We start from the raw sequence: 19480 nt of genomic DNA on the forward strand, positions 1-19480 counted from the left end.
TGAGGGTAAAGAGAGAAGAAAATGCCTAGCAGTAAATATTCCTGTAGTGTCCAGACTCTACCCATGAAATTTTGCTTGTGTGATCAGATTAAATTAGTTTCTGGGAGGTAATTCTGTTGACCACTTGCCCACGATGATAAATGGCAGACTCAGTGGTGATTCCAAGATTAAAGGTTGCATCAGAGAACAGGAGAGAGCCAGCTGAGGACCAGACAACAGGCAGCATAACCTAGGGGGTGGTAGCGGTCAGTACATTCAGCTGACTGTGTTTATCAAGTAGTCTGGGGAAGACCTGGGAGGAGAAGAATGAGGATGCCTTCTAAAGAAAGGGTGATGGTTTGGTTGTGGCTAAAATCAAAGGGTAAGCAAGGAATGTGGCTAGAGCTTGGTGAAGTAGGGCTGGGTTTGTCTCTGCCTAATCAATTTCACCTTATGTTTTCCATGTCACTCCTCTCTCCCCACACTCCCTATTCACCATTATCAACTGATTTGGAGAGCAATGTAAATTGATTTCATAGAACTGTACACCTGAAGACTGACAGCATCTGCATCAAATGAAAGTGAACTTCACTGAGAGATTTGGGAGTATTCTGGGAAGATCTGACTCATAGAAACAGACTTACAGAAACTGATTTCTTTTTGCTGAAAGATCGTATGCCTTCATGAAGTAAGATTCATAGATGAAACTCAAATAGGAGAAGAGTTCATCAGTATCCTTTAAGAATATCAAATGTTATCATTTTTATACAATTAGTGTTGTATAAACAGAAATAACTTTTCTGTGGGGCATTTGGTAATATGTATGAAAGCTCTTTAATTTACATACCCCTTGATCCCATATTTTGTTTAAAATGTTTTCCTAAGAAAATATCCAAAAGTACAGGCCAAACATTTTTTATATTCACAAAAAGTTGAAAACAACATAAATGTCTAGCAATACAGGATTTCCTGAATAAATTAGGGTATAATCTATATGGATAATAACTATACAATTGTTTTTAAGATCACGCTTTCGATGAATATTTTTAAGTGAGGAGACAGAGTAGAAAACAAGGGATCAAAAGTACTGTGTGTGGAATGACACCAACTCTGATAGCAAACAAAACACACAGGTAAAAAACTAGAAGCATATACACCGGAATTTTATAGTGGAATTATGTTTTAAAACACTTTCTAAAATACGCTTATCTGCAATAAACATAAATGGAAAAAAAATCTTTTATTGTTTTTTTAAAAATTATTTATTTATTTTAATTGGAGGATAATTACTTTGCAATACTGTGCTGTACGGCCTCCGCCATACATCAACATGAATCAGACATAGGCCTACTTGTGATGCCTCTCCCCTGAATTCCTCTCCGAATCCCTCCCTAACCCATCCCCCCAGGCTGTCACAGAGCACCAGCTTTGGGTTCCCTGAGTTATATATACATCAAACTCTCACTGGCTATTTACTTTACCTGTGTAGTGTATATGTTTCAATGCTGAAATCTTTTATTTTCAAATAGCAATCTGTAAGAGAAAGTTCCTAAGAGACAAGTTATTTATTTAGTCATAATATTTCTTGGGTACATGTATCTATATTTATGCACATACATTTTAATCAGTTGCTTTTGCTAGTAGTTTCTAAGGATGCAAGCTTTTGTTAAAAGATTTACTTTTTGTTTCCGCCAAAGCTATGTTCGTTTGTTTTTTCTGTCCTTCAATGTAGATTTTGAATGTTTACATAGCACCGAAGTGGTTGGTTAGTTGAAATGGAAGAAGATATATTCAAGACCATTTTCCTTTCTCATCAACATCAGCATTTGTCATACAATTTCCTTTCATCACTTTGGTCAAGAGGAGGGGCAGAAAATTTTGAGTTAGAGCATGATTCAAAGACAATTCATGTCTGCCTCCATCTTACAGCCTCTCATGCACCCGAGGAATCGGGGATTGTAAAGGCCAACTTCTCTCACCCTGTTCTGGTCAGTTTTTTCCATCTGCATCACTGAATGGCACAGACACAGGTAACATTCGCTTTTTACTGTTTCAGATCTTTGTAGCTGAGTATCTATTAGTGCTACTTATTTAAAAAAAAAGATTCTAGAGAAAAAAGATTCTCGGAATAAGATAGTTTATTGTAAATGAGTTGGCATGAATATAGGAGGGATAGGAAAGCATGTTTTAAAAAATTGATTGGGTTATAACTGCATTCACTCCATGGAGATGAAAACTGTAGTTCAGCATTTATGGAGAATTATTTTCTTTTTAAAAAATTGGTTATGATTTTTTGCTTTGTGTTATCAAAATAAAGAGGGATTTGGGGGGTCAATAACTTTTTCTTTAGGCCTAATGATTTACGTATTGTCTTATCAATCTTGAAGTGTTCTGTAGTAGAAATAACCCTTTTTCCTTAGGAAAGTGGGAAAATGTGAGTAATCAAGTTTAGATACTAAAGAAAAGAATTAAAGAATATAGTTACATGTGCTATTTTTTCTCCATTTTTACTGTTTATTAGCATCTTTTCACACTGATTAATATAAAAACAAGGTACATCATAAATATCTACAGTTTAAAATTTCTTTTTATATTGATATCAATTAATAGAGTCGTTTATGGGTATTAACTAAAGACTGCCTGTTAACAAATTTTATTTTCACGTAGGCTTCTCTGGCAAGTAGAAGATTATTTCTTTAAGTTTAATATGCACAGAATCATTTGGGATTGAAAATACAAGTGTCTGGGGTCTAATGTAAGAGATTTTTTATTCGGCACTTCTCCCACGAGGCACTGGAATCTGAATTGTTAACCAATGTGCAGTGTTAACCCTCAATAATTTTCTTTTGCAGATGGTATATGGGATATACTTTGGTAGAGTCATGTTATAGTTGAAAAGAACAACACAGTATATTTATCTACTCAGGTCAAGAAATAATTATCACAAACTGATATTCCAATCCTTCTAAGAAACTTTTACTATCAATAACGTAGATCTGAATACATAATGTATATGTATATGTATTACATATACTTTTAAAGCCAAGATATTTATGTTTTTCAAAATCTCAAAAAATATAATTTTTGTTTTTTGAATTAATAGTTTTAAAAGTATCTCAGTAATTTGTGATGGCATCACTTTGCCTAACACTTGTATATGTGTGTTGAACATTTTGAACTAAATGGAATAGGACCCAGCCTATTTAATCTATCAGTAAATTAAAAACAAAAATCTTCCCATATTTTCTAATAATATGGCTATAGTTACTAGGAGTATAAATGACTTTAGCAAAAATATTGAAAGTTTCTCATTTCTTATATAAATCAGGCTCAGTCTGCATACTTTAGGCCCTTGAAGGAATTACTGAGCACACATCCACATGCATGCACACATGCATAATCTTCTTAATCCTAGTATATTTTTACAAACAGACATTTTAATTTTTCTTTGGAATGAAATCATTCAGTTGAAAGTTTTAATGCAAAACACATATTTGTTTACTCTAGAGATGAGTGATCAAGAAGTGACTTATTCCACCCTGAGATTTCTTCAATCACCTTCAGAGTCACAAAACAGATTAAGACCTGATGGTACTCAAAGACCTGACAAGACTGAGCAAAAAGGTACACGTTTGAAACATCTGGATTCACCTGACTCTTGTGTGCTTGCTAAGTCACTTCAGTCCTGTCCAACTCTCTGTGACCCCATGGACTGTAGCCCACCAGGCTCCTCTGTCCATGGCATTTCCCAGGGAAGAATACCAGAGTGGGTTGCCATTTTCTCCTCCAGAGGATCTTCCCGAACCAGGGATTGAACCTGTATCTCCTGTGGCTCCTGCACTGCCGGCGGATTTTTTACCACTGGGCCACCAGGGGAAGCCCTCTGATGGACTGTCAGACTTCTGACGTTAGAAATAAAAAGTTCTATCCATATTCTAGGTGTTCAGTTGATAATAAGAAACCATAATGGTCTTTAATGATCTTTAAAAAAAATTGTGAGAATGTAGAAATTAATGCATTCTTTTAAATTTGAGAACGTAATAGAGTGTTTTTATTCAAATTTGGTCAAAGAGAAATTCACAAGGACTCTTTTTTAGTTCCCCAACTAATCAAATCTGCACCCCCTGCATTGGAACTACAGAGTCCTAACCACTGGATGGCCAGGGAAGTCCCTTGTGAGGGCTTCCAGAGTAAGAGACAGACTAGAGTCTCAAGAAAACATTGTGGTTCCTAGAGAATTGTCTTACAGAATGTGAAGACATGAGAAATATGCATTAGAAGCAGTGTTTTTATTCAGACAAAAGGTATTTTTGGTGTCTTAAATATTTACCAAACCTTAATGGCAATGAAGAAACGAAAATGTTCAAATCCAAAGGGCATTCTAGCTTTTCCATTCTCTCTCTGTACCTTCAAACAGTGTCACGAACTCAACTGAAAATGACTTTTACTGATCTAATATAGTGTCCACCAGAGATACAAATTTTGGATATATATATATATATATATATGTATATATATAGAGAGAGGATCTTGAAAGTAGGAGAATAAATAGAGCATTGCTAGAGAAAAAAGAGTTTGAAGATAAATGGAGAAAAATTGATTTCTAGGAAGTTCTTTAAGAGATGGGGCCCAGTAACATTTGCAGCTTCAGAATACTCACTCTTGGCTTCCAATTTCTCATGAATATTGCCTACTTTTTCCTTCTTCTTCATGATTAGTTGTGATCACATAAATATGCCTGTCATTGTGGATCCCCACAAATGAGTATTGTGTTTATTGCCCCCTGTACTTTTGTGGACAGAGGAGCCTCGAAGGCTATAGTCCATAGGGTTACAAAGAGTCAGATATGATTGAACACCCCTCCCCACCACACACACACCTGTCTGCTTTTCTAAGGGACACACACACACACACACACATAAACCTGTCTGTGATTCAGTGCTTTTCTAACGGAGGCATTTTAAAAATCCTCCAATACTCTTCTTGTGGTGTAGAATTTCTGCAATGGATGCATGTAAGTAAAAAAAAAAAAAAAAAAACAACTGATTTTTTTGTATCATGGATTTCTGTAAAACATTTTTAAAAATGTTATGTATCTATTTTTGCCTGTGCTGGGTCTTGGGTTGCTGCTTTTGGACTTTCTCTAGTTGCAGTGAGCGGGGGCTACTCTTTGTTGCCATGCACTGGCTTTTCATTGTGGAAGCTTCTTTTGCTGAAGAGCACAGGGGCTTTCCAGGTGGCACAGTGGTAAAGAATCCTCCTGCCAATGCAGGAGACGGGGGTTTGATCCCTGAGTTGGGAAAATCCCCTGGACCAGGAAATGGCAACCCACTCCAGAACTCTTGCCTGAGAAATCCCATGGACGGAAGAGCCTGGTGGGCTACAGTCCATGGGGTCGCAAAGAGGCAGACTACTGGCATGAACACACACACACACACAGACATACACATAGAGGTTCTAGGGCACGAGGGCTTCAGTAGTTGTAGCACACAGGCTCCATAGTTGTGGTGCATGGGCTTAGTTGCCCGGCAGCATGTGGAATCTTCCTGGACCAGGGATTGAACTGGTATCGACTGCATTGCAAGACAGATTCTAAACCACTGGATCACCAGGGTAGTTCCTGAAAATTTTTAGAGAAGATTGTTTCTATGTTTCAAATGGGGTCCAGGTTAAGAAGAGTAGTGGGCTGGGCTTTGTCCCCAATGATCACTTTCTTCCTTCTTTATTTAAAGAGTCTTCAGTGCCCTGGCATGGCATTGCAGTGACTCTTGGGATCCTCTGTTTACTTCTCTTGATGACAATCACCGTGCTGGGTATAAAGAGTAAGTAACTGAAACACACCCAAGTCTGAGTAATAGAGATAACCACTCATTGTGTAGGTACCAACCATGCTCTATCAATTGTTTCATGGCACTAATCAGAGAATGTTCTAGGGAGTTCTTTCTTAGTGATTTTTTTCCCCAGATATAATCACAGTGTGATTTTCATTTTGTTTATCTATTCCTGTATCTCTGAAGCTGTAATGAGCTGTCTCGTTCTATATAAGGCATGTTAACATTCTTTCTGATATAGGACTTAGCACAGAAGAACCCCTTTTCCATAGGGGATACCATCTCAGACCCCCAGTGGTGCCTGAAATCACAGATAGCACTGAACCCTGTACATGTTATGGTTTTTTTTTCTGTTCATACACACCTACGATAAAGCTTAATTTATAATTTAAGCACAGTAAGAGAATATCTGAATTGTGAGCATCACTACTCTTGTGATTTCAGACCATTATCAAGTGAAATAAGGGTTGAATGCAAACACTGCATACCCCGACAGCCATCTGATGAAGGCTACCAAGTGACTGAGGAGAGTGAGATACACTCGACAAAGGAATGATTCCCCTTCCTGGGGAACACAAGAGGGATGGCTCGAGTTTCCTTCACACTATGAACTGCATGCAATTTAAAACTTATGAATTACTTATTTCTAGAATTTTCCATTTAATATTTTCAGGTTGTGGTTGATGGGGTAACTCAAACTGCAGAAAGCAAAACCAAGGTTAAGGGGAAACTATTGCAAAGAGTTAGACATGACTGAGCGACTGAACTGAACTGAACTGAACTGATTGTAATATTCTGCCTTCTAAATTAACATCGCTTTGAATCTCAGATACAAATTCTTTGAGAAACAACTGTTTGAAAATGAATTATGACTTTCTCTTAATTTTTAAAAAATCTGTAATAAGGAAATAATTTAGTAAAATGAGTGAGTCTATGCATGGATGTTAGATGATCTTGAATGTAGCCTTTAGCTTTCATTTGAGTTCCTTGACATCTTTAGGGAAAAGTACTAATATCTTACACTCAGATAAAACTATGTATTTGGGTCTTCCTCTCTTTTTTCTTGTGGATATTCTGTCTATTCCAATGATATTGGTATAATCTCTTCATGCTATTTACTGTAGATTTTCATACTCAGAAGATGCATTGCTAAGTGTTGGTCAGTTTTTCCTTTGGTGCCTATTTGTAGACGACATGCTAATTTACAAAGAAATTGAACTGAATGCTTAGATGGTACCATCATAATTTTATTTAGAAATCATGATTTATTTATTCTACACTTAGGTGGCCCATAATGAGAAATCTGGTGTTTCAGTTTATATGGTCACGTTGTAGAGGTCTTACTTTCTAAATGTAAAATTAATAATTAAAGGAGTGAAATAGGTTGGTTGTCAAAGTGAGATTTCTTTTCTCCTGTCCTAATTTCAATAGTGAAACTTATGAGTACTTTAAAAATTATATCTATGCTGTTAATTTTAGTTTTCCAGTATATTCAAGAAAACCATCAACAGGAGGAAACTCTACGGAACCTCAGTCAGAAGTATGATGCTACGCAAAACGACAACTACTTAAAGAAGCAGCTTTTGACAAAGAAGACTTCAGAATGTGATAGACTAAATGAAACTTTTCAGCAAATGAAAGGATCGGACTTAGTCTTTACAGAAAAGAAGGGGTGCTATCATGAAAATGAGTCTTCAGAGTCTTTGCCAAATACAGGTATGGAGGAAATTTTGAATTGAAGATTGCACAATTTTCCATTACTTATTCCTCCTCCAAAAGTTTTGAGGCTTCATGCAGGCTTATGTTATGTGTTAGGGACCCAGGTCTGCTAGACAACTTTTAATTTGTGCCTCTTAGATGTAGCATGGTTATTTGAGTTTGCTTATCTCAAATACAGGATTGAGACGCCAGGAATCATGTTTGGATGAATAGTCTTATACTTCCCAAACTCAATTGCAGTTCTTGCCTTCTTATGCTCCCAGAAGGTAAAATAGTGTTATATCAGGGCCCCTGAAAATTTGGATTGCTTTGGACCTGCAGGCGAAGTAGACGCTTTAGTTTTGTTGCTGACATGAAATATGGAGACTATCAGTAAAAATACATTAAAAAAATACGTTTAGGCTAAAATAAATGCTAGTCATTTTATTTGTATGCTGTTGTAAAGATAACTGTGTGTTTTTGCTTCCATTCTGCATTAACTTCAGATATTTGATCTATTTTATGATCAATATGTACTCCCTCCAGGGGGCTTCCCTGGCAGCTCAGCGGTAAAGAACCTGCCTGCAATGCAGGTGACGCAGGAGACGTGGGTTCAATCCCTGGGCAGGCAAGATTCCCTGGAGGAGGGCATGACAACCCACTCCAGTATTCTTGCCTAGAGAATCCCATGGACTGAGCATCTTGGCAGGCTACAGTCCATAGGATCACAAAGAGTCAGACAAGATCGAAGTGACTGAGCACGCACATGCGTATTCCTTCTAATGCATCTACAAGACTTGCCAGAGTTGTTGATGTTTGTGTAACATTGTGTGATGATACTATTCAAAACATCTAAGAAATAAGAATATTAAATCTCATACAATAATAAACTCTGTTATGCATAATGATGGAATGAATTGGCCTGATTAATCAAGTTCTAAATATTTTGCTTAGTGTTTATTATACAAAGAGATTTTGCATAATTGATATCATTTAGGTATGGTAGTTAGTAGAAATGTACTGTTTCTATCACTGAAGAAATAATAATGTTTCATTTTTTTGTTTCTTTTGTTTTATTTTTTTACTACCTATAACAAATTTAGATTTCATGCTGTAGAAAGGTTCACATCTTGTTTTTTTCCCCTTCTGTGGCCATTTTTCCATAGCCTTTTTTTTAAAAATTATTTACTTTTGGCTGTGCTGGGTTTTTGTTGCTGCACGGGCTTTTCACTAGTTGTGACGAGTCGGGGCTACTCTCTAGTTGCAGTATGTAGACTTCTCATTTCGGTGCCTTCTCTTGGTGTGGAATGTGCTCTAAGGCACACTGGCTTCGGCACAGGGCACAGGGGCTCAATAGTTTCGGCCCCCAGGCTCTAGAGTGCAGGCTTGATGGTAACGGCACATGGACTTAGTTGCTCCATGGAATGTGGCATCTTCCCAGATTAGGGCTTTAACCTGGATCTCCTGCATTGCCAGGCAAATTTACCACTGAGCCACCAGGGAAGCCTCTTCCATAGTTTTAAATACTCCTCACAAATGTGTCTTTTAATGTTGTATATTATTGCATTGCATTTGTAACAATTTAAATGTTTTCTTTATTAGACTGTTAGACAGTTTTGTCTTCTATAAATAATCATAAATGTACTTTGAGGGATGAATGATATTTTGATTTGGTATATTTTAAGCAATGAGGACAAGAAAAATTTCCAAAGAATAATTTGAATTTTATTTAGAAGGCATTTCAGAATTTCTAAACATTTATAAAGTTAATTTTATTATTATAAAAACAGCTTTTCTGAGGTATTATTCATATGCAAAAAGCTGCATATAACTACTATATGCAACTTGATGAGTTGGGACATATGTATATATGCATAAAACCATCCACAATTAGGGTAATAGGCATATCTATCATCTTCAAAAGTTTTCTTATGTCCCTTTCTGCTCTGTGGTAAGAACACTTAGCATGAGGTCTGCCCTTTTAACAAGTTTTTAAGTGTTTGGCTCATTATTAGCTACAGGCGCCATGTTGTACAGCAGATCTCTAGAATTTATGCACCTTGAGTAACTGAAACTGTATACCCATGAAACAACAGCCCTTTCCCCTCCCCCAGCTACCCCTTTTCTACTTTCTGTTTGACCTCTTTTTACATCTCATACAAGTGGAATCATTCAATATTTGCCCTTTTGTCATTGGCTATTTCACTTAGCATAATTATCCTCAAGTTTCATCCATGCAGTTACCGATGGCAAGGTTTCATTCTTTAGGCTGAGTAATATTCCTTTTATTTTTTACATATATGAACTCTATATTTAGTTTTGGTAATAGACAAAAAAGTAAACACGACATTGTTAATTGTATGTTTCTTGATACAGGGCAATAAAAACAATGTTGATTCTGTAAAAGCAGTCGCCTTTGGTTAATCAAGAACGTGCTTCTCAATTGTTCTCTGTCTCTGTTTTCATAACCTCAGAAGCCCAGTGCTGGGAAATTAATATTTCCTTTAGACTAGATCACATTTTCTTCATCCATCAATGGACATTTGGGTTGTTTCCATTTCTCGACTATTGTGAATAGTGCTGCAAAGACTATGGCAATGCAGAGTTCTCTCGGCATTCCAGAATTCTGATGAAATTCACATTATCATTATTGATAGCTGTTAAGATATTTCATGATAAATATCTTCCTCTGCTTAACAAAATACCAGATGAAAAGACGTTTAATGCTTCACCTTATGTATTATAGGCAAACTCAAGGAACTCTCCTGGTGGTGTTGCGGAGTAAAATGTTACTACTTTACTGCTGAAGCTAATAACTGGATGGGATGTAACCAGACTTGCCAAAGTCACAATTCATCTCTTTTGAAGATAAATGATGCAGAAGAACTGGTATCATGGATTGTTATATGTACTTTTATCCTCCAGGCCTCTGTCTCTCACCTTTGGGCCCAAGATACTGAGAAAATGGGGGAGTTTAGAAAGAGGAAACTTCAGTTATTCCTTGGGTCATGACTGTCAAGTGAACAAAAATTGTAGTTAAAAGTCTCAAAAAAATCAAACAAACAGATTTTCCTAGTGAAATATCTTTGGTCTTTCCTTCTATTAAACTAATTACTTTAAAGTAAGAACCGAAGAACATGAAGACTGTAACACAGAGAGCCTCCTTGAGGATAGGAGTGGCAGTTGCTTCTTGAAGATTGAAACTGATGGGCTAACTGTGGCATTCATCACAATCCCTAGTAAATATTCCCCTCTTGGTGAATGCTATTCTCAAATACCTTCTTGTTTTCTGTAAAAAAGATAAAAAATTAATGAACAAAAGAACTTACCTGCTAATAAGAATATGATCTTGGTATTTTATAAGCAGTCAATACATATTATCTATCAAGATAAGCATGATTATTTCCAAAATGGAAACCCCCTTTAAGATGCAATTTGGGTCTTTGCAATCATCTTCTTTACTTAGGACTCTGAAAAGAAAGCATGCCTTTCCTTTGATGAAGTACTTAACCCTTTGGTAAATGGCAGCCTGGAGCCAACAGTTATTTTTTTCCTATAAGGTGATAACTGAAAACCCAAAGGCAGTGTAGTTTAGAAGTTACTGTTAGGAATCCAGGAGCCAGACTGCCTGGTAATGAATTCAGTTCTGCTGCTTACTAGCCGGGTGACCCTAGGCAAGTTACTTAACCGCTCTGGGCCTGTATTCCCACCTGCAAAATGTAGATAATAATGAGAAACATAAAAGTGGTAGTAGTTTTACAAATTAGCTTTATGGCAATTTTCATTGCATCTATAGGCAACGTTCTGGAGGAGGTAATGGCAACCCACTCCAGTATTCTTGCCAGGATAATCCCATGGACAGAGCAGTCTGGCAGGCTCCAGTCTGGAGTCTCAAGAGTTGGACACAACTAAGTAACTGAGCATGCACGCATGTAGGTAGCATTTACTTGATCAATATTTGTATATATTATATCAACATGTATATCTCTCAAAAAGAATTGTAAAAAGAGAAAATACAGTGACAATAATATTGCATTTATCTTTCAAATTTATTGCAAATAAAAACTATCCACACACACAAAATGTGTTTTTACAGAGAAACGGTTGCAACTATCAGTCTGAAATCTCTACTTATTATCTAGAAAAACAAAACAAAATTTCTATGCAAATCTAGCAGATATTTTAAATCATAACATGAAAGAATTATGATGTTGTCATAAAATAATTTTTTATGTTTGTTGCACTAAAATAATTAAAATTATATTTAGAAATATATTCAGTCATTTAACCAGACATTATGTACTATGTCACTTTGATATATTACATTTGGGGGCATAGTGAATATTTCCAAATATGGCCCTGTTTCCCTCCACCCCTTCCAACTACTGAATTACAGCAAGTCTTTTTTTTTTTTTTTAATGAAGTTGAAGGCTCTAGTGCACACATCCCCACAAACATTTGTTATTTTAATAATTTGTTTAGAAGATTTCTTCTTTCACTTGGAATATGTAACATTATTTTTCTTAACCCTTAAGTTTTCTCTGGAGCATGACTTTGAATGGTTTCATAAAATGTCATGTATTATTTAACAACTCTTCTATTGTTAGATATTTAGATTTAAACTTTTCCACATTTTAAATAACCTATTAGATTGGCAGCCATTTGTAAAGAAATAAACTATTAGATGAAATTTAATTTGGAAAATGAAAATACAGGGGTTGAAGGAAGAGAGAGTCTTTTAGAAAGGAAGGGTGAAGGATCATGTAGAAATTAGCAGACCACTGGTAGTAGAAACAGCTGGATCTTTTACCTGACCTTATTTTCATTCATTTAACAGATGGTGATGTAGCCCCATGATATGTTTTGTTTCCTTTGTAGAGTCTCCTTCAACCCAAGACTAGTCAAAATTCCTACTGGATTGGATTATCATTTAGGAAAATGGAAAACAGGTGGAAATGGATAGACAATGGCATACCTTCTAGACTGTAAGTTTCCGGGATGCATTTAAACTCTAATATTGATGTTGGGTTGGAATGACTGTTTCTAAAAAGAATCTTCATGGAGCTCAACTCATTTTCAGGTAGAAGTCATTAGTAAGAAGAAGGAGAATGATTTAAAAAGTGTTTCAGGAAGTATGGTTAGAAAGCAAGAGAAGCATCATACAGAGTTATTAATATAAAATTACGATGCTAAACAGATGTTCAGAAGCATGTGTTATGAGGACCCCAGACTAAGACAGAATCATTAGGTAAGGTGATTGAGCCATTCTGAGTTAGCCATAGTGCTCACTTCCACAACCACAAATAAGTATTTTGAGTCTCCCCAAAATTCTGTTGAAACTCCTTTGTATTAGTGGTGGCGGCAATGGTTTAGTCACTAAGTCCTGTCTGACTTTTGCGGCCCCATGGACTGTAGCCCACCTAGCTCCTCTGTCCATGGGATTTCCCAAGCAAGAATACTGGAGTGGGTTGCCATTCCTTTCTCCAGGGGATCTTCCCAACCCAGGGATTGAACCCGTGTCTCCTGCATCTCCTGCTTTGCATGCAGATTCTTTACCATTGAGCCATCGGGAAGCCTTTGTATTAGTAGTTTATATTAATGGCAAATAAACATAAATGTGAATATAAACATAGACACATGCATGCGTCTACACATACACACACCCACATCCTCTCTATAGCCCTTCTAAGTGCAGTACTTTGTGAACTCTTGCATTTACATTTAGTTATAATCTGCTATTTAATGATTAAAAAAAAATGAACAGTTACATTTTTTATTTCTAAGAGTTCTCTTATATCCTCAAATCTGCTTGCTAGTTACTCATGATTTCAAACTGTCTTGAATTTATTGATTTCTTGAAAGATATTTATCATCCTCAATTTATATTTGGTATCTGATCATTTTAATATTTGAAGTTTTATGGATCCAACCTATCACATCTTTTGTTCATGATGTCATTTTCTTTGTAGTGGTTAGTGATTTTTTTTTTTTTAAGCCTCTGGAAATTATTTCAGGATTGAGATGAAAGTGGCTTCCTCAAGGGAAAAATTTGCATTTGTTGGCTGTCTTGGGGGCATTGTGGGTCTGAGCAGTTTTTAATTCTAAATTTAGGCTCTGCAAGTAGTGTGATTCTGGGCTGCAAACCTACAAGAGATGTCATTCAGGAAACAACCTTAGTGTAATCGTAGTCTGTGAGTACAGTTTCAGGTGAACACTTTCAGGGCCAAAATAAGATTCTCGCATTGCACAATTAATCAAATCCATGTTAAACACATAGCGCTATGCAAGGGGAAAGAAATGGGGTAGCCTATCACACTTGGGTGGAATGGGATAGGTTGTCACAGTTAGGAGAAGGGGCAAATGTGTGAAAAGATGGCCTGGATCCTAAGTTACCACTCATCATCTGATCTAGCTCTGTGGTATCACACTTCCCTGATAATGGTGGAAGGACCAAACTTGAGATTTTGAGTAAGGGGGTCAACAGACAGAAGCTTCTTGTGGCCAGCACATACCTTTTTTCTACTGGGTTGATACAGGGGCAAGCGTGTCTGGTTAGAGCTGCAGCTTTGCAATTAACCTGAGGGGCAGCTATGGATTCTACTGGAGTTCCTCAGGCAGGGGGCCAGAATGAGTGCCACCCATGGGTGACAAACTTAAGACTGAATGGAGAGTGTCTATGTTCATCATGTATATTTTATGCATGATAGTTTCTGTCTGCTTGATTCTTCCTTCCTTTCCTATGTTTAGCACTCATGGGTTCTACTTACTCTTTGTCTTTGGGCTCAGTTGCTCAGTTGTGTCCAACCCTTGGACTGTAGCCCACCAGATTCCTCTGTCTATGGAATTTTCCAGGTCAGAGTACTGGAGTGGGTTGCCCTTTCTTTCTCCAAGGGATCTTCCAAACCCTGTGATTGAACCTGCATTTTCATTGGAAGGTGGATTCTTTACTGCTAAGCGAAGCCCTCTGTTTACTATATCTAACAAATCACATAGGTTACTAACTTACTTAACACATCTGGTATTTTCTGCTTGCGCTTCACAGCTATTTAGTTTCATTTATCTTCCTTAGTTGTTTCTCTTTTTACCTATAGCATATTTAAGTATTCCTAGGTAATGTGGCAAATGCAAATTGCATGAGGTGTGGTTTGCAATTTTGGATTGTGAGGTGGGATTATGCCTTTTCTCTTCTGCTTAAATTCAAGGTTCAAGACAATCCTAAGGTAGTTTATATTGGAAATATAACACTTTTGTCCCAACCCTTTTGGTAGCTTGTTTTCTATGCATTGAGTTGGCCAAAAAGTTGATTCGGGGTATCCTGTAAGATGTTGTGAACTTTTTTGACCAACCCAATAGAATTTTCATCTTGGGCTGAATTCATTCTTTAGTCTGCTACATCTAGGGGAAAGACTGGTTTCAGTGCTTCACTTACCGTTCTGGGTTTCCATCTCTGCTTAACCCTCATAGCCTGAGCATGAAGCTGCCTCTTGCCAGTCCATGAACTTACTCAAGAGGTTTTAAAAAAATTTTTTCAGCATTTTAAACTATTTTCAACAGGAAGATATTTCTCCCCTAATCTACCACTTTGCTGAAATACAGATCTTGTTTCAGATATTTTTCCAGTGAAATTTTAATGTTTTAGTTAGTAACTATTAGCTCTGGGCGTAACAGCCCCATAGCTAACTGTGAGAGAGGGAAAGAAAAGATATAAAACATCCATTCAACAACTTCATCTCTGCCTATATTCCAATTCTACTTTTTCTTCTTAAATTATATTCACAGGCAACCTTGTTACCTGTATCATAGAAATTCAGTTCCTCTACTTTTAAATATCTCATTTTAATTGAAATAATTAACACAAGAAAGCAGGTTACTATGTCATGATCCCAACTAGCAATATTGCTCTCTGATCAAAAACTCCCAGTGTGAAACATGTGAGGTTATAGGTGTGATCAAGATGATGTTATTCCATTTAATGGGATAAGAGCAATAGAAAATCTTTTAGTTTATTTATTTATTTGGCTGAGCTCTTAGTTTCAAATATACAGGATCTTTCATTGTTGCATGTGAACTCTTAGTGGTGGCTTGTTGGCATGTGGGATCTAGTTTCCTGACCAAGGATCAAACCCAAGCCCCTTACATTGGGAGTATGGAGTCTTAGTCACTGGACCATTATGGAAGTCCTGAAAATCTTTAATGATGAACTTATCATTAATATTTCCATAGGCCAGATATTTAGAAAATAGATTTTAAAATATGCTTTATGTTGTTGTAAGCTGCAGAATTAAACCATGCAGAGTTGACCATGTATGTTTTCTGTCCTACAGTAATTTGACAATAATGCATCATCGTTTTGGGAAAAGTGAATGTGCATTTTTAACCTCAACAAGAATAGAAACTATTGATTGCTATAGAACCTATAATTGTATCTGCGAGAAGAGAATTGATTGCTTCAGTAAACACTAAGAAGAAAAGGTGAGAAGGAATTTTGTAAATTTTTTTGTTGTTGGTTTTCTATAGTAATTTGTGGCTAACTATAAATTAATGTTTTTGACTGCAGGACTTAGTTCACTGTAGAAACAGAGATGAGATGGAAGAGGAAGAGAAAGCACTCTTTTGGACTGTGATCGAAGATATCAGATGCCATGTGTCTTCTTGGGGAAGAGGGAATCATTTTCTCCTTGGAGAGCAGTTACCCCTCTCTTTTAATGGCTTTGAGGAATTGCTCTCTCTTTTCCTGAAACACCCCTAGAATCAATTAGACAACTTCGATAAATAGCTTGAGTTTTTTCCTTATCAATAGGATAAATCATTTCAACAGACTCTGGTTTTGAGAGATCATAATTAATAACTAAAAAGTACTTATCCTCCCTCCCATCCCATCTAGATACTTACCTCTCATTAAAAATAATTTTGCTATAATTTCAAACTTACTGAATAGTTGAAACAGTAGTACAAGGAACTATCATGTAACCTTTACCCATGGTTACCATTTGCTTAAATTTTACTGTATATACATTTTTATAGTTTCTTTCTCTCTGCCTCTTTCCTTGCTGATTCATTTGATAATAAATTTAGAACATTATGCCCGTTTGTCTAAATATTTCACAAGAACAAGGATTTTGTCCTCTATAACCATAGAACAATTGTCAAAATCAGGAAATTTAGCACTGGTACAGTACTATGAGGGAAGTCTCGTGTGCTGCAGTCCATGGGGCAGCAAAGAGTTGGACATGACTGAGCGATTGAACAACCAATAGCAGGCTTCCAGTTGATACACTGTCTTCTTCATCAGCTCTAGACGTGGCCATTCATAATTCAAAACACAGTGTTACAATGATGAATTCCACCATCACTTTTTATACAAAATGGTAGTGGAAAAGGAAGAAGAAAAAAGACATATTTTCTTATCATATAACTATAAAAATATAGCTATAAGAGAGCTATAAAAAATAGCTACCAATACCCTTGTCTCTGTAATAGGTTGTGAAGCCATAGTTGAATTTATCACTTTCTATTCCTCCCACTCATTTTTCTCGTGAAGCTAATGCCTCAACTAGTTGTGCAGCTGATTGGTGTTGTGATGGTGGCTAGAAGAGCTCTGGTACTGAAAGGTTGTTGCTGGACCATGAAAGACGCTGGGATTCTTGGCCTCTGGAGGAGAATTCAATCCGTGGCCAGAGACGAGGCTTGATCACTCAAAGCTTTTGTGTAATAAAGTTTTGCTAAAGTATAAAAGAGATAGATAGAGAAAGCTTCTGACATTGACATCAGAAGGGGGCAGAAAGAGTGCCCCCCTGCTAGTCTTTAGCTGGGTGTTATATAGCTACTAGCAGTCTGCTAATTAAAGAAAGGAAATGTCTCAAAACTTAGAGAATGGCACCAGGCCCCTCACCCACAACATGCATTTTTGAGATAACATTGACACCAGGGGAGTCATCCGGGGCCATAAAACAATTGACATGAATCTTGAAGAAAGGCAGATTTCAATACAAATATATAGTTTCATTAACATAGATTAGGAGAACAATGTATTGAAGGAGGAAACAAAACAGGCTCTATCTTGAAATCAGGACTCCATCTTGGGCGGACTGTGGACTTTGAGCTATATGCCCAGTATTTATGGAAACGATATACCAACAGGAAAACCAGGCCCCCGGAAGGAAGAGCCCCAGCACTCTCAGTCACCTAAAAGAATACCCTAATTATCTGCGTAACCGAATAGAATCATATATTCTATTATGCTTATTAGGGTATGACCATGGGGCTATTGATAATTATCCACTGTTAACTACCTAGGCTTAAGGCATATGAATCATGGATTAATTTTGATTGTGCCTTTCTTCTTTTTCTTTGTTCAGACTAGTTTCAGGGAATTTGGGGAAGTGGGTTTGGGCATGTACACTTAGGGTATATAAGGTTTTCACAAAAACTGGTCGGGGTACTTGGTTGAGAGGAGACTCTGCCTTGGGCCAGCCGGTGTCATAAACTGCATGCCACTTAGTTTGTTACCCTGAACACGTGGCTACAACAGTATAACATACTGGTTTGTCAAGTAGATTCTGAGGGTTCTGAGCCTTTAGGTGGAACTGACTTGAAGACAGAGTCTAGGGTAAATACACAGCATATTAACATAGCTTGAGACAAACATTTCCATAAGAAGAATGCATTGGTTAGCTCAAGGTTTGAGAAAAATTAAGCTCAAGTGGAGCCAGGTGTCATTATGGCAACACAGCATTCTTTTTAAATTTCTATAGAGAAGAGGAAGGAGAAGGCAATGGCAACCCACTCCAGTACTCTTGCCTGGGAAGTCCCATGGACGGAGGAGCCTTGTAGGCTACTGTCCATGGGGTCGTGAAGAGTCGGACATGACTGAGCGACTTCACTTTCACTTTTCACTTTCAGGCACTGGAGAAGGAAATGGCAGCCCACTCCAGTGTTCTTGCCTGGAGAATCCCAGGGACGGGAGCCTGGTGGGCTGCTGTCTATGGGATCGCACAGAGTCGGACACGACTAAAGCGACTTAGCAGCAGCAGCAGCAGCAGAGAAGGGCGAAAAATGCAACACTAGTTTGTTTCTTCCTGCCAGTTAAGGGAGAGAGAAAAAATGTCTGACACTTGCAGCCTATTTTCACCGTTTGGTGACCCCTGGCCTTCCTGCCTATTACCCTCTCCGTAACACAGTCCTTTATGTCTCAGCACAGAGAGGAATTCAGCGAGAGGAAAAGTGGTAGATAAGAAGTGATTTATTAGAATAGGACTCTTGTCAGGTTTACAAGTGGGTGGGTGAGAAATGCCATCCCCGGAGAACTTAGTGGGGTATGGTTTAATAATAAAAGGAAAAATGGGCATGGGGAGATAAACTTTCTTGTCTTTCTTGAGCAGTCGTTATGCTTCCATCATTGGCTCCTCCTGCAGGTTGGGCAAGGGAGTTTTCTTGTCCTTACATTGTCAAGCTAGGTTCATAAATTATTGTTGTTCATGTGTGCACAGAGCATGTCCGAGGGATCATTAACTTTCTGAGCTCACAGGGCAGGATGTGGGTCTCATACCACCATTGTTTTATTGTTTGGGGGCATGCCGTGTGCTTTTGTTGCATGGCTTTGTTGCTAAGCAAACTTGCTTGGTTTAGTGGTTAAGCAAACACGATTTCACTTACAAAAAAGATCTTCATGATCCAGATAACCATGATGATGTGTTCACTCACCTAGAGCCAGACTTCCTGGAATATGAAGTCAAGTGGGCCTTAGGAAGCATCACTACGAACAAAGCTGGTGGAGGTGATGGAATTCCAGTTGAGCTCTTTCAAATCCTTAAAGATGATGCTGTGAAAGTATTGCACTCAATATGCCAGCAAATCTGGAAAACTCAGCAGTGGCCATAGGACAGGAAAAGGTCAATTTTCATTCCAATCCCAGAGAAAGGCAATGCCAAAGAATGCTCAAACTACCACACAATGGCACTAATCTCACTTGC

General features: G+C 37.4%; 1 protein-coding gene across 2 annotated transcripts; it reads left to right on the forward strand.

Moving 5' to 3' along the window:
* Nucleotides 1-1709: 1709 nt before the first annotated feature.
* LOC138437799 (killer cell lectin-like receptor 2) lies at nt 1710-16590 on the forward strand. Of its 2 annotated transcripts, XM_069585683.1 has the most exons (8): nt 1710-2009; nt 3487-3603; nt 5712-5801; nt 7290-7526; nt 10255-10397; nt 12387-12493; nt 15833-15980; nt 16066-16590. In XM_069585683.1, exons 2-7 carry the CDS (start codon nt 3489-3491, stop codon nt 15969-15971), a joined length of 831 nt encoding a protein of 276 aa, XP_069441784.1. In that variant the 5' UTR covers nt 1710-2009; nt 3487-3488; the 3' UTR covers nt 15972-15980; nt 16066-16590. The 2 variants fall into 2 exon arrangements, with proteins under 2 accessions (XP_069441784.1, XP_069441785.1); XM_069585684.1 differs by lacking the exon at nt 5712-5801 and having other exon boundaries at nt 1711-2009.
* The last annotated feature ends 2890 nt before the right edge of the window (nt 16591-19480 follow it).

Source organism: Ovis canadensis, chromosome 3 (assembly GCF_042477335.2).
Source record: "Ovis canadensis isolate MfBH-ARS-UI-01 breed Bighorn chromosome 3, ARS-UI_OviCan_v2, whole genome shotgun sequence".
Taxonomy (NCBI): Eukaryota; Metazoa; Chordata; class Mammalia; order Artiodactyla; family Bovidae; genus Ovis; species Ovis canadensis.

What these genes read in the sequence shown, in the direction of transcription:
- LOC138437799 (XM_069585683.1), top strand. Translation starts at nt 3,489, where the DNA reads ATGAGTGATCAAGAAGTGACTTATTCCACCCTGAGATTTCTTCAATCA. An exon ending in TGACAAGACTGAGCAAAAAG is followed by an intron (nt 3,604 to 5,711) that starts GTACACGTTTGA and finishes CTTTATTTAAAG; the next exon opens with AGTCTTCAGTGCCCTGGCAT. An exon ending in AGAGTCTTTGCCAAATACAG is followed by an intron (nt 7,527 to 10,254) that starts GTATGGAGGAAA and finishes TATGTATTATAG; the next exon opens with GCAAACTCAAGGAACTCTCC.